The sequence below is a fragment of the Rhamphochromis longiceps genome, linkage group LG7 (genome assembly GCF_057381845.1).
Source record: "Rhamphochromis longiceps isolate RC_006_pf linkage group LG7, R_longiceps_female_GT1.1, whole genome shotgun sequence".
NCBI lineage: Eukaryota > Metazoa > Chordata > Actinopteri > Cichliformes > Cichlidae > Rhamphochromis > Rhamphochromis longiceps.
Genome location: NC_140563.1, coordinates 25,804,999 through 25,820,862, shown reverse-complemented (window position 1 = coordinate 25,820,862; position 15,864 = coordinate 25,804,999). Strand labels below are relative to the sequence as shown.

Below are 15,864 nucleotides of genomic sequence, written 5' to 3'. Positions count from 1 at the left end.
ATCAGACTGGATTTCATTGAGTTATACTAATTTCTTTCTTCATGGCGTGACATCAAAGTTCGCCATGCTGCTGGGGTCACACCCTTTCGCGAAAACTCACAGTTTTCACTGTAACCCAAGACCAACTCCTTAAGGCTTTCCTGGAGAAATTTGAGGCTGCAGATGTCACCCTTCACTATACTGTACCCCAAAGTGTAAAACATGACATTTCCTGTTCCCACTAGGTGGCGCTGTCCTTGATGTCAAATATGGCAGTTGAAATATGTTCAGGGGTGGAGCCTTATCATATGTGTGCTCTTTGGTCCAGATCGGAACATGTATGACAGAATGAGAGGCAATAAGATTTTCATGGCGAGTCATCGAAATTCGCCATGGCGCCACGGCCTCATAGTATTGTGAAAACTCAAAAGCTCCGCAATTTAACATGGCCCAGGTGTGTAGTTGACACTGACCAAAGATGAAGCTTATACAACCAAATCCCAAGGAGGAGTTCGCAAAAGTTCGAGGCATGGAAATGGCAAAATTAGAGCCAAAATGTCACCTTCTCTTCCAAATGGCGGACTTCCTGTTGGGTTTGCGTCAATGGGCCCACAGACTTTTTTGTTTGTCGTGGCATGATACACATGTGTGCCGAATTTCATACATGTAGCTGAAACGATGTGGTCGTAGGGCTGCATTTAACAAGGCATAGGTGGCGCTGTAGAGCCATTTCCCAGTGCTCATGAGTAAAACCATTAAAATACAAAATTTTTCACCAGACCTGGCATGTCTGCAAAATTTCATGAGTTTTTGAGCATGTTTAGGCCCTCAAAAAGCCAATTCATTTGCCGAAATAATAATAATAATAAGAAGAAACAGAGCAATTACAATAGGGCCTTCGCACTGTCAGTGCTCGGGCCCTAATTAAAGCTGCAAGCAGCGTTATGAGGGCCCTCGCACCCCCGGCGTGTCGAGCCATGCCCAACACCTGAAACCAGCATGTCCGATCTGATGTCACATTGATGGAATTCATGCATTTAACCACCAGTTAACATTTCATTTGGTTCAACCATGAGTATAGTCGTCCCACTAGGTGGCTCTCTAACCATTATAGACAAAGGGCATAACAAACATTTCCGAGCTCGAGTCTCATCACGCCTGTGACCTTTGGGAGAGATTGGACTTTGTGTCTTTGAGTGACAGCATATTACTGCTTTTTGGCGAGTGATTGAAACTCCACGTGCCGCCATGACCACCCCGTTTCCTTGAACGTAAAAAGCTTCGCAATTTAACATCACAAAGGTCTTTAGATTCCACACACTGGAGAATGGTTCAATATGATGAAATCCCTTGGAGGAGTTCGTCAAAGTATGAAGCCTGAAAAGAGGGGAAAATGTTGCCAAAATTACACATTAATTTTAAAATGGCTGACTTCCTGTTGGATTTGGGATATTGCTCCAAGAGACTTTTTTGTACATCTTGATATCTCCTATAAGCCTACCAGGTTTCAGATTCATACATAAAACACAGAGCAGGGGCTGTGGTTTTGAAATTTTGTAGGGGGCGCTGTGGAGCAATTTCGCGCTATTCAATGAAAATGATCACATGCCAACAAAGCCTTCATCCATTTGGAGGTGTGTGCCAAATTTCAAGCCTCTATAAACTTGCCAAGACCCTCAAAAGCCACTTCATCTTTCATGTTGAACAGCGTTGCCACCAGGGTGCGCCGTTCAGTTTAAACTCACAATTTTTGCACTGAAGCATCACGAGGGACTGATGGTGATATTCACCGCTTTTGAGGTGGCCAAGATGAACCTGTGAAAATCAGTACAACAAAATTAAAGCCATGACATTTCCTGTTGCCACTAGGTGGCGCTGTCCGTATTTCCGACAATGGGCACATCAATCTGTTCAGGGCGGGTCTGACATCATGCCTGTAAAGTCTGGTACTGATCAGACTGGATTTCATTGAGTTATACTAATTTGTTTCTTCATGGCGTGACATCAAAGTTCGCCATGCTGCTGGGGTCACACCCTTTCGCGAAAACTCACAGTTTTCACTGTTACCCAAGACCAACTCCTTAAGGCTTTCCTGGAGAAATTTGAGGCTGCAGATGTCACCCTTCACTATACTGTACCCCAAAGTGTAAAACATGACATTTCCTGTTCCCACTAGGTGGCGCTGTCCTTGAGGTCAAATATGGCAGTTGAAATATGTTCAGGGGTGGAGCCTTATCATATGTGTGCTCTTTGGTCCAGATTGGAACATGTATGACAGAATGAGAGGCAATAAGATTTTCATGGCGAGTCATCGAAATTCGCCATGGCGCCACGGCCTCATAGTATTGTGAAAACTCAAAAGCTCCGCAATTTAACATGGCACAAGGGTGTAGTTGACACTGTCCAAATTTGAAGCTTATACGACCAAATCCCAAGGAGGAGTTCGTTAAAGTACAAGGCATGGAAACGGTAAAATCAGAGCCAAAATGTCACCTTCAATCCAAAATGGCGGACTTCCTGTTGGGTTTGCGTCAATGGGCCCACAGACTTTTTTGTTCGTCTTGGCATGATACACATGTGTGCCAAATTTCATACATGTAGCTGAAACGATGTGGTCGTAGGGCTGCATTTAACAAGGCATAGGTGGCGCTCTAGAGCCATTTCCCAGTGCTCATATGTAAAACCATTAAAATACGTAAATTTTCACCAGACCTGACGCGTGCGCAAAATTTCCAGAGTTTTCGAGCATGTTTAGGCCCTCAAAAGGCCGATTCATTTGCCGAAATAATAATAATAATAATAATTAAAGCTGCAAGCAGCGTTATGAGGGCCCTCGCACCCCCGGCGTGTCGAGCCACGCCCAACACCTAAAACCAGCACATCCGATGTGATGTCACATTGATGGAATTCATGCATTTAACCACCAGCTAACATTTCAACTCATTCATTCATGATTTGTTAGTCGTTCCACTAGGTGGCGCTCTAACCCTTATGCACAAATGGCATAACAAACATTTCCGAGCTCGAGTCTCATCACGCCTGCGACCTTTGGGAGAGATTGGACTTTGTGTCTTTGAGTGACAGCAGATTACTGCTTTTTGGCGAGTGATTGAAACTCCACGTGCCGCCATGACCACCCCGTTTCCTTGAACGTAAAAAGCTTCGCAATTTAACATCACAAAGGTCTTTAGATTCCACACACTGGAGAATGGTTCAATATGATGAAATCCCTTGGAGGAGTTCGTCAAAGTATGAAGCCTGAAAAGAGGGGAAAATGTCGCCAAAATTGCACATTAATTTTAAAATGGCTGACTTCCTGTTGGATTTTGGATATTGCTCCAAGAGACTTTTTTGTACATCTTGATATCTCCTATAAGCTTACCAGGTTTCAGACTCATACATAAAACACAGAGCTGGGGCTGTGGTTTTGAAATTTTGTAGGGGGCGCTGTGGAGCCATTTCGCGCTATTCAATAAAAATGATCACATGACAACAAAGCCTTCATCCATTTGGAGGGGTGTGCTAAATTTAAAGCCTCTATATACTTTCCAAGCCCCTCAAAAGCCACTTCATCTTTCATGGTGGACCGCGTTGCCACCAGGGTGCGCCGTTCAGTTTAAAGTCACAATTTTTGCACTGAAGCATCACGAGGGACTGATGTTGATATTCACCGCTTTTGAGGTGGCCACGATGAACCTGTGAAAATCAGTACAACAAAATTAAAGCCATGACATTTCCTGTTGCCACTAGGTGGCGCTGTACGTATTCCCGACAATGGGCACATCAATCTGTTCAGGGCAGGTCTGACATCATGCCTGTAAAGTCTGGTACTGAACAGACTGGATTTCATTGAGTTATACTAATTTGTTTCTTCATGGCGTGACATTAAAGTTCGCCATGCTGCTGGGGTCACACCCTTTTGCGAAAAGTCACAGTTTTCACTGTAACCCAAGACCAACTCCTTAAGGCTTTCCTGGAGAAATTTGAGGCTGCAGGTGTCACCCATCACAATACTGTACCCCAAAGTGTAAAACATGACATTTCCTGTTCCCACTAGGTGGCGCTGTCCCTGGTGTCAAATATGGCAGTTGAAATATGTTCAGGGGTGGAGCCTTATCATATGTGTTCACTTTGGTCAAGGTCAGAAAATGTATGACAAAATGAGAGGCAATAAGATTTTCATGGCGAGTCATCGAAATTCGCCATGGCGCCACGGCCTCATAGTATTGTGAAAACTCAAAAGCTCCGCAATTTAACATGGCCCAGGTGTGTAGTTGACACTGACCAAAGATGAAGCTTATACAACCAAATCCCAAGGAGGAGTTCGCAAAAGTTCGAGGCATGGAAATGGCAAAATTAGAGCCAAAATGTCACCTTCTCTTCCAAATGGCGGACTTCCTGTTGGGTTTGCATCAATGGGCCCACAGACTTTTTTGTTCGACTCGGCATGATACACATGTGTGCCAAATTTCATACATGTAGCTGAAACGATGTGGTCGTAGGGCTGCATTTAACAAGGCATAGGTGGCGCTGTAGAGCCATTTCCCAGTGCTCATATGTAAAACCATTAAAATACAAAATTTTTCACCAGACCTGGCATGTGTGCAAAATTTCATGAGTTTTCGAGCATGTTTAGGCCCTCAAACGGCCAATTCATTTGCCGAAATAATAATAATAATAATAATAAACAGAGCAATTACAATAGGGCCTTCGCACTGTCAGTGCTCGGGCCCTAATTAAAGCTGCAAGCAGCGTTATGAGGGCCCTCGCACCCCCGGCGCGTCGAGTCACGCCCAACACCTAAAACCAGCACCTCCGATCTGATGTCACATTGATGGAATTCATGCATTTAACCACCAGCTAACATTTCAACTCATTCATTCGTGATTAGTTAGTTCTTCCACTAGGTGGCGCTCTAACCATTATGTACAAATGGCATAACAAACACTTCCGAGCTCGAGTCTCATCACACCTGAGACGTTTGGGAGAGATTGGACATTGTGTTTTTGAGTGACAGCAGATTACTGCTTTTTGGCGAGTGATTCAAACTCTAAGTGCCACCATAACCACCCCGTTTCACTGAACGTAAAAAGCTTCGCAATTTAACATCACAAAGGTCTTTAGATTCCACACAGTGGAGATTGGTTCAATATGATGAAATCCCTTGGAGGAGTTCGTCAAAGAACGGTGCCTGGAAAGAGGGGAAAATGTTGCCAAAATTACACATTAATTTTAAAATGGCTGACTTCCTGTTGGATTTGGGATATTGCACCAAGAGACTTTTTTGTACATCTTGATATCTCCTATAAGCTTACCAGGTTTCAGAATCATACATAGAACACAGAGCAGGGGCTGTGGTTTTGAAATTTTGTAGGGGGCGCTGTGGAGCAATTTCGCGCTATTCAATGAAAATGATCACATGCCAACAAAGCCTTAATCCATTTGGAGGTGTGTGCCAAATTTCAAGCCTCTATAAACTTGCCAAGACCCTCAAAAGCCACTTCATCTTTCATGTTGAACAGCGTTGCCACCAGGGTGCGCCGTTCAGTTTAAACTCACAATTTTTGCACTGAAGCATCACGAGGGACTGATGGTGATATTCACCGCTTTTGAGGTGGCCAAGATGAACCTGTGAAAATCAGTACAACAAAATTAAAGCCATGACATTTCCTGTTGCCACTAGGTGGCGCTGTCCGTATTTCCGACAATGGGCACATCAATCTGTTCAGGGCGGGTCTGACATCATGCCTGTAAAGTCTGGTACTGATCAGACTGGATTTCATTGAGTTATACTAATTTGTTTCTTCATGGCGTGACATCAAAGTTCGCCACGCCGCTGGGGTCACACCCTTTTGCGAAAAGTCACAGTTTTCACTGTAACCCAAGACCAACTCCTTAAGGCTTTCCTGGAGAAATTTGAGGCTGCAGATGTCACCCATCACTATACTGTACCCCAAAGTGTAAAACATGACATTTCCTGTTCCCACTAGGTGGCGCTGTCCTTGATGTCAAATATGGCAGTTGAAATATGTTCAGGGGTGGAGCCTTATCATATGTGTGCTCTTTGGTCCAGATCGGAACATGTATGACAGAATGAGAGGCAATAAGATTTTCATGGCGAGTCATCAAAATTCGCCATGGCGCCACGGCCTCATACTATTGTGAAAACTCAAAAGCTCCGCAATTTAACATGGCACAAGGGTGTAGTTGACACTGTCCAAATTTGAAGTTTATAGGACCAAATCCCAAGGAGGAGTTCGTTAAAGTACAAGGCATGGAAACGGTAAAATCAGACCCAAAATTTTACCTTCAATCCAAAATGGCGGACTTCCTGTTGGGTTTAGGACATTGCCATAATAGACTTTTTTGTTCGACTCTGAACGTTATATAGGTGTACCAACTTTCAAACATGTAGGTCATACCCATACCGGGGGCTCGCGTTTTTCATTTTTCTAGGTGGCGCTACTGAGCTAATTTTCCCTGGCCATGTCTGAGAACATTAAAATACGTAAATTTTCACCAGACCTGACGCGTGTGCAAAATTTCATGAGTTTTCGAGCATGTTTAGGCCCTCAAACGGCCAATTCATTTGCCGAAATAATAATAATAATAATAATAATAATAATAAACAGAGCAATTACAATAGGGCCTTCGCACTGTCAGTGCTCGGGCCCTAATAAACAGAGCAATTACAATAGGGCCTTCGCACTGTCAGTGCTCGGGCCCTAATAAACAGAGCAATTACAATAGGGCCTTCGCACTGTCAGTGCTCGGGCCCTAATTAAGCTCTCTCGAGTACCAAAGTATAAAAAACTTTTAAATCTCACTTTGACTTGAATTAACTGTATATCTGTTTACAGTTTCCTACCCAACTCTCTGGAGATCTGGACAAAAGCATCAACGCCGCTCTCGCCGTAGTTTCCCTCTGAGGCAAGGGTGGACACGTAGTTCCAGCCCATCGCTGTCACAATGTCTAGCATGGCCTGAGCCTGATAGGAGTCGGGAGGAACCACACGGGAGAAGAAGTCATAGCGTGTGTTGTCACTGAGCTCTGGAGCTGTCGACGCATAGCTGATCTGAGGAATCTGTGGAGAAACAGCAAGGTTAAAACCACTAGACCCATAGAAGTGCAGATAATGCAGGCTACTGTATAAGCCGGTTTTAGTTTATTGCAACTTTCCATTACATCATGAAAAACTCAAAATTACACTGCAAAAAGCAAACTAATAAAACAAACAATAACATGTCCTATAATTTTGGGATGATATAGAAAACTTTTAACCATAATATGTCATGCTTAAGCATCTTGATCAAATGATATGTATCAGTGTTGTTTGTTTGTACATTTTTAACCATTTTTCTAATGTGCTTCTCCCAGCTGAAAATATAACAGATCTGTTAGAAAAATAGTTGCAACATGTTCTTAATTGTTCATTCATTTGCATGTAAAAAAACAAAACTTGGCTGTACAACAAATAAAGAATAATAATCAATATATATGGAAAAACTTTCAGCGCAACAGGCTAAGAGAAGATTTCAGGAATAGAAGATGCAAACTGACAGACAATCTCAAAAACAGAAATACTGTAGCTCACAAAAACATGCAAAAATTAACCCATCGAAGTTATCAAAAGAGTAGTGGAGAATATATATATATATATATATATATATATATATATATATATATATATATATATATTTTTTTTTTTTTTTTATTGAAGACATCAGAAGTCATACAAACCAAACTATGAACTTAAAAGATATGGAGGAATAAAGTAGTGATTTTACTCAGACTGTTAAATATTGTCCACATTCATTTTCAAACATCTAACAGTTGATTTGTTAAGATTTAAACAAACTTCCAACTCCTGTCAGATTCAAATTAGTGAGCTTTACGGTGTGAAAAAGAGAAGTCATAGATCCTGCTGTAGGCAGGCCAACAGGCCTGCCGGGGCTGGATAATGGTCCTTTAGAGAAAGATTGAAGAGCTGATTGATTTCAACTTCAGTGTGTTGAACAGAGCACCACTGGACACCTCATCAGGATTCACAGAGGGAAAGGAAGAGGGAGGAAGATAGACAGCTGGGGGCCTAACAGCAACACAAATGTCACTCAGCCTGACTTGCTCAGTGACAGTCTACAAATTAAACACTGTACTGTAAATGCAACCCTGTCTGAGAGCTGACACTATCAGAGCACTGCAGGTTTAACACATCAGAGAGAAGCTGAAGTTTATTTCCTACAGAACTACAGAGCCTACATTTCCTGCAGAAATGAAGAACATCCCTGAGGTTCTGCTCATATTGAAAAGAAACTAAAAAAAAAAAGGGAAGGGAGAATATAAAAAATAAATGCAGTTACTTTTATTTAAGTTACAACTCTGATAGAAGTCATCCAATATAGTTTATCAGAAATTATAATAGGCTTGTTTTAATTGCTGATATGAATCATAAAAAGTACAACACAAAATAAAAAACATAAAAAATAAAAAAAACTTTTTTGTATTTTCCATATCAGTGATCCTACAGCTGGATTTACATTTTCTCTTCTGGAGTTAATAGTGGAGATCCACATTTTCCATTCAACAAGGAATTAATTAATTTCGGGGAGAAATGTCAGCAATTCAGAGACTCAGAAAAACAACCTGTCACGTTAAGGATGCAGCGACTCCAAGACCTTATTTAAAACATAAATCGTTCTGCATCATTATCGCAATAACAGCGTATGTCCCCCCCTCGGCCAACGCGGATGCAGCCTGTGACACTCTCCACTCAGTGGTCAGCAGACTGCAAACACAATCTCCGAGAGCCCTTCTCATAATATCAGGGGACTTCAATCATGCCTCTTTGGACTCCACACTGCCCACCTTCACCCAGTATGTGACCTGCTCAACCAGAGACAATAAAACACTGGACTTACTGTATGCCAATGCTGAAGAGGCATACAGTTCATCACCTCTCCCTCCCCTGGGCAGATCTGATCACAACCTGGTGCACCTTGTCCCTGTGTATGAGCCCTTAGTACGCAGGGAGCCACCAGCCACCCGCACAGTGCAGAGATGGTCAGAGGAGAGCGAGGAGGCTCTTAAGGACTGTTTTGAGTCGACTGTGTGGGAGGTGATCTGTGACGACCATGGAGAGGACATCGACAGCCTTACTACATGCATTACTGACTATATTAATTTCTGTGTGGATAACACCGTACCTACCAGGACTGTACGGTGTTTCTCCAACAACAAACCTTGGATTACCCCAGAAATTAAAGCTGTCCTCAAGCAGAAGAGGAGGGCCTTCAAATCCAGAGACAAAGAGGAGTTGAAAAGGGTGCAGAGAGAGTTGAGGGGACTGATAAGGAATGGGAAGGACAGCTACAGGCAGAAGATGGAGAACCAGCTTCAGCAAAACAACGTTGGTGAAGTCTGGAGAGGCCTCAGAACCATCTCAGGCCACAAACAGCAGAACTCTCTGCCTGGGAGGGATGTGAGGTGGGCAAATGAACTGAATCATTTCTTCAACAGATTTGATTCAACCATGAGGCAGTCTGCAACATCGGCTGCAGACTCACCCACCCCCACTGCTGCTGTTCCACCTCTGACACCTCAGACACTTCACACCTCCTCTATTCACCCTGCTCACTCCTCCCCACCCCCAACAACAGCATCCAATACACACTCAACACAAGGCTCCAGCCTGTCTCTCTCAACCACCCAGGTTAGGAGGGAACTGAGGAGGATTAATGGCAAGAAGGCAGCGGGCCCAGATGGCATCAGCTCGAGGGTCGTCAGGTCCTGCGCGGACCAACTGTGTGGGGTGATGGAGCACCTCTTCAACCTGAGCCTGAGGTTGGGAAGAGTCCCACAGCTCTGGAAAACCTCCTGTGTTGTACCAGTGCCAAAGACTTCACGCCCCAAGGACCTCAACAGCTACAGGCCGGTGGCTCTGACATCCCACCTGATGAAGACCCTGGAGCGGTTGGTCCTGGCTCAGCTTCGGCGCCTAACAAGCTCATCACTGGACCCACTTCAGTTTGCCTACCAGCCTGGCATTGGAGCGGATGATGCCGTCATTCACCTCCTACATCGTTCCCTCGCTCACCTGGAGACCGCTGGAAGCACTGTGAGAATCATGTTCTTTGATTTCTCCAGTGCCTTCAACACTATTCTTCCCTCGGTTCTGAAGGACAAGCTGGTGAACTCTGGAGTGGACCATCACCTCACTACCTGGATTTTGGACTACCTCACCGACCGACCACAGTATGTGAGGACTCAGGGCTGTGTGTCGGACAGGGTCGTCTGCAGTACGGGGGCCCCACAGGGAACGGTTCTGGCTCCGTTCCTCTTCACCATCTACACTGCAGACTTCTCCCACAATTCCACCCAGTGCTTCCTGCAGAAGTTCTCTGATGACTCTGCAATAGTCGGCCTCATCACTGATGGGGACGACAAGGAGTACAGAGGACTGACTCAAGACTTTGTGGACTGGTGCCAGCTGAACTACCTCCAGATCAACGCCAGTAAAACCAAGGAGCTGGTGGTAGACTTCCGCAGGCACAAGCATTCTCCACTGCAACCACTGAACATCCAAGGTATGGACATTGAGGCTGTGGACAGCTACAGGTACCTTGGTGTTCATCTGAACAATAGACTGGACTGGACTCATAACTCAGACGCCCTCTACAGGAAAGGGCAGAGCAGGTTGTACCTGCTGCGGAGACTCAGGTCGTTTGGGGTGGAGGGCCCACTCCTGAAGACCTTCTATGACTCTGTGGTGGCTTCTGCTATCTTTTATGGTGTGGTCTGCTGGGGCGGCAGCATCTCTGCTGGGGACAGGAAGAGACTGAACAGGGTGATCCGAAGGGCCAGCTCTGTTCTAGGATGCCCTCTGGACCCAGTGGAGGTGGTGAGTGACAGGAGAATGGCGGCTAAGCTGTCATCCCTGTTGGACAACGTCTCCCACCCCATGCAGCAGACTGTGACAGCACTGAGCAGCTCCTTCAGTGGGAGACTGCGGCACCCACGGTGTGGGACGGAGAGATTTCGCAGGTCTTTCCTCCCCACTGCTGTCAGACTCCATAACAAAGACTTTAACTGAACAAACACACACATCCACACATGTGCAATAACACTAAGTGCAATAATCCTTTCTGTCATCGTTGTATTTTTACTCAGTTGTATATAGCATTCGTATTCTATTTTTATCTTATTGTATATTTTTATTCTATTTTATTCTACTGTATATAGTATATTATTTTATTCTATTCTGTACAGCTGTGTACTGTATTTATTCTTATTGTATTCTAATTTTTGCGTCATAACTTTTGCACTGTCCACTTCCTGCTGTGACAAAACAAATTTCCCACGTGTGGGACTAATAAAGGTTATCTTATCTTATCTTATCTTATCTTATCATGTTTTCCTTCAGACTTTGGGAAATGAAATATTTTCTATGTAGGTACTGCACAAAAATCATACGTTTTAAATCAAGACTGACAAATACCAATGCATAAAATAAAACTAATATGCATAAACCTTTCACAGGGCCTACAGTATGTTGCAAAATTCTTAACCAAGTTTTCATTTTAAGGCTCAAACAATGCAGGATTTAAAAGATTCAAGTAAATAGATGTCAAAGAAAGAAACCATTATTGGCTAAAAAACAATAACACGCTCCAGAGAGAAGTAAAACATCTTGTAATTGGGGACCAAGAAACAAAGCTGCATAGGAGCCCCTAGTATGTCTTTTCTGTATGATTATACTGTTATTAACATGAGCACCAGTTACACTAATACCTGCTTTAAAGGGCCTTTTCACTTTTTTGGTGATTAGCTGATTTAAAGTTTCTCTCCTGGTATTGCATTGCTTAAACTTTCTTGTTTTTATTAAAATGACACAGCACAGAGGCACTAATCATGGCACCATATCAATGAGCTCTAAGCACAAAATCCATAAAGACTTGGCTCTACCACACCAGGCTGTGCCCCTGAGACAATCCAGCATATAACTGCAGGGTTCAAGATGTTAGCAGGCAGGGCATACATTGAAAACCATAACCAGGAGGATGGCATAGTATACCCAGTAACATCCCAGTATAGTTTGGAAGTCCCTATATCAAAACGGGATACGCCCCCTATAAGTGGGTGGTTGAGAATGACCCTGCTAAGGTCCTGTGGGACTTTCAGATACATACGGAAAAATTGGTCAACCAGACATAGTAGTGGTGGACAAGCAGAAGAAGACAGCCGCAGTGATAGATGTAGCTATACCAAAGGAACTGTAGAAGCTTGCAGCTTGGTAGAAAACATGCAACAAGAAGAAATGAGAGTGAGACAAAACTCTCACTCCCATTTCTTCTTGTTGCATGTTGAAGCTCTACTTGGAACCTTGTTAAGATCCAATCATGTAATATATGATTTTTTTCCTATTTTTCAAGTGGTCTTAAATTTTGATCAGGACTGCATATACAGAATCAGTCAAAAGTTTTAGAACGGCCCAAAATTGCTACCCGAAATTGAACCTCCCCAAAAGTAAAACAGTATGTTGGATGTGCCACGCAATGCTCAATTGGTGGGAACTAGTGCGTTAGCACAGTTAGCTTGTTAACGTGTGGATGCCGTCCAGCCCCACGCACGGGGCGATCCGCGGTAACTTGTTAACGGAGATTTGCCGCGTTATGGCGTTAATGTCATTTTAACTAGATTAACGCTGACAGCACTAGTGGGAGCACAACGAATATGACTGCACATTTACTCCGACATCATCCTAGTGCAAAGACAAGTGGAAGCAGACAAAAAACTGTACTTTTGAGTTAAAATATATTTTATAATTTTAATAAATGACAAATTAAAAAGGCATGAACATTTTTTTGTATCAAAAAAATATCGAACCGTGACACCAAAGTATTGAACCAAACCAAACCGTGAATTTTGTGTATCGTTGCCCCCCTAATATATATATGTGTGTGTGTGTGTCTTAGCATTGGGGTTTTTGTGCAGACTGATGAATACAGAATATTAATGAATATACAAATTGCTCTCTAGCAGCAGCTCTTCCTGCTACATTCCCTCTGCACCTGTGTACCCCAATTACTCAAATTTACCTTGTTAGGTGCAGGGTGAGTGGAGCAGTTTGAAAGGAAAACAGGTGGTCCATGAGAGTGTTCTTTCTTGAATGTTTAATGAAAGCATGAAGAAATTCAACTGGCATCATACATGTAAGCAAAGCCTTTTTGCTTTTACAAAAACATAATAACAAGGTCTCTACAGGGTGAAAAAATAGATCAAGCTTTGTGGGGGATAAAACTGACTTATAAGAATAATTACAATGATAATAACAATAATAGTAATAATGATTACTGTGTTACAGTTTGTGAAATAAGAGGCCCCTTCCAAATGTGTGTTAAATAAATTGCAGTGACTCACAGACAAAAAACTCTCTTGCCCTTTTGGTGGCTTTTGGAGGACTCTTTGCTATGCTGAAGGGCTGTAATTTTAGTTAGTAGCTTATTTGGAAACCCTGCTGGTCAGTTCCAAGCACTCACTTCTCCCTCAACACAGACGTGTGATCATCAGTTTTAACAAAACATCACAATACTACAGCTAACTTTATTGCATTGGCTCTGAATTGACCCAAAGTCATTGATATCTGATACAAGTTTCTGACCTTACTGATATCCAATCCAAATATCATATCGCTCCATCTATCTATATGATCTTATTTTAAGTTCATGACTTTGGTTTTATATAATATTTTGGAATCGTGGTGAATTCTCCCACTAGTTTGATCGATGGCAACAATCATTACCCTCCACACTAGAATATTGCTATGCTGGAACAGGAACAGATCCATCTGACACTGAGCTCATATGTTCTTTTTAGGATATCTCTACACATTTTAGCCATATGTGGACATGTTTGCTGTTTTCCGCCATCTCAGGCTGCTTTCTGTCACAGAGACTGATGCTTGTCATTCTGTGACAGCTAAAGCGTTCCACTTGACTGAACAATAAAAGAAGGGATCCATCATTGGTGACAGCTCTCATCCATCATCTTGTATTCTGTGCTCTGTTTTTTATGATTTAAGCTGTTTAGTATCAACTGCCTCTGCCCTGGACAAGAAACAGCTTTCCCCTAGAGGTGAAATTCTGCATGGTTCCTGCTGTTGCATGTTTTTCATGTTTAATGTTTTCTTCTAGCAGTGATCAAAATAAATTAAGGGTAGATTCAAAATGACTGACTATCTCAGAAAATTCTCCCTTCTGGAAAGGCACAAAAAAGTCAATAACTAGAAATTGAGTTTTCTTATTTAATGAAATGTTTATACCAATATTAACTACTTGGTCCTTTCATTTCCAAAGAATTCTCAGAGCTTACTGTCTAAATGTAGCCAGATCAACCAGTTTGTAGGCTTTGACACTAAGTCAGCCCATCTCCACATGACATTTGGCATTCTGCTATTTAAAAGTGAGCTTAAATCTACAATCAAACAATCAAAAGAACAGTTTGAAGTTGGAGGAAGTGAAACATAGTTCAAGGTTCAAGGTTCTTTATTATTTGTCACATGCATAGTTATACAAGTATAACACACAGTGAAATGTAGCCTGACACGCTCCTCGACATGTGCAAAAATTGGGGGGGGGGGGGGGGGGGTGTAGAGGAAGAACATTATATATATATATATATATATATATATATATATATATATATATATATATATATACACACACATATAGTATATACACTGGGTGAATGTGCAGTAGTAGCAGCAAGCAGGTGAATTCTGTACATTAATATGAATAGATATCTGACTATTTTACAGGATAGACAATATAAACACATTTAAAATTAAAGGAATTGAAATGTACATTGTGCCTTGGTTTAGTGTCTGGAAGAGTCCTGTCTCAGTCAATTATAGATGATGTGAGAGGGCGGGTGTGTGTGTTTAGGGCACAGATGGCTTGGGGATAGAAGCTCCTCTTGAGTCTCTCTGTCCTTGCCCGGAAGATGCGGAACCTTCTACCAGATTGCAGAAGTTGGAACAGTTTGTTGCCTGGATGGGACGGGTCCTTCAGTATCTGCGCTGCTCTAGTCCGGCATCTCCTGGTGTAGGTGTCCTGAAGCGGGGGGAGAGCAATCCTGCAGCAGCGTTCTGCTGTACGGATCACTCTCTGGAGAGCTTTTTGGTCCTTCACACAGCTGTTCACGAACCACGATGTCATGTTCTGTGTGAGGATGCTCTCCACAGCGCCTGTATAGAAAATCCTGAGGATCTTTGGAGAGACCCTGAACTTCCTCAGTTGTCGTAGGTGATACAGGCGCTGCCTAGCCTTTTTGGTCTGGACCTGAATGTGGGCAGCCCATGTCAGGTCTGAGGAGATGTGGACACCAAGATACTTGAAGGACTGCACCCTCTCCACTGGAGCTCCATTGATGATAATGGGCTTGTAGTCTCTGTGCTGACCCCTTCTGAAGTCCACCACCAGCTCCTTGGTCTTGCTGACGTTCAGCTGGAGGTGGTTGTCCTGGCACCACGATGCCAGATTCTTCACTTCATCCATGTAGGCCGCCTCATCGTTGTTGGAGATGGCACCCAACACCACTGTGTCGTCAGCAAGCTTCACAATGGTGTTGGAGCCATGGGTGGCCACACAGTCTGAAGTGTAGAGGGAGTAGAGCAGTGGCGAGAGGACACATCCCTGAGGTGCTCCTGTGTTGATGGTGATGCTGTTGGAGAAGCACCTGCCCACCCTCACCACCTTCTGCCAGTGAGGAAGTCCAACACCCATGCACACAGACGGCTGTTAAGTCCCAGATCCCTCAGCTTTGTGAACAGTCTGCAGGGCACTATTGTGTTAAACGCTGAACTGTAATCAACAAACAGCATTCGCACA

At 43.2% G+C, this 15,864-nt stretch overlaps 1 protein-coding gene across 1 annotated transcript in view; it reads right to left on the bottom strand.

The window, feature by feature from the left end:
* The window catches only part of LOC146665400 (metabotropic glutamate receptor 8-like), a 170,205-nt gene that overhangs the window by 97,505 nt on the left and 56,836 nt on the right, over positions 1-15,864 (bottom strand). The window contains exon 2 of the mRNA XM_085413028.1: positions 6,848-7,064. Coding sequence (XP_085269154.1) covers positions 6,848-7,064 — 217 coding nt within the window. The remainder of the gene's footprint in view (positions 1-6,847; positions 7,065-15,864) is intronic.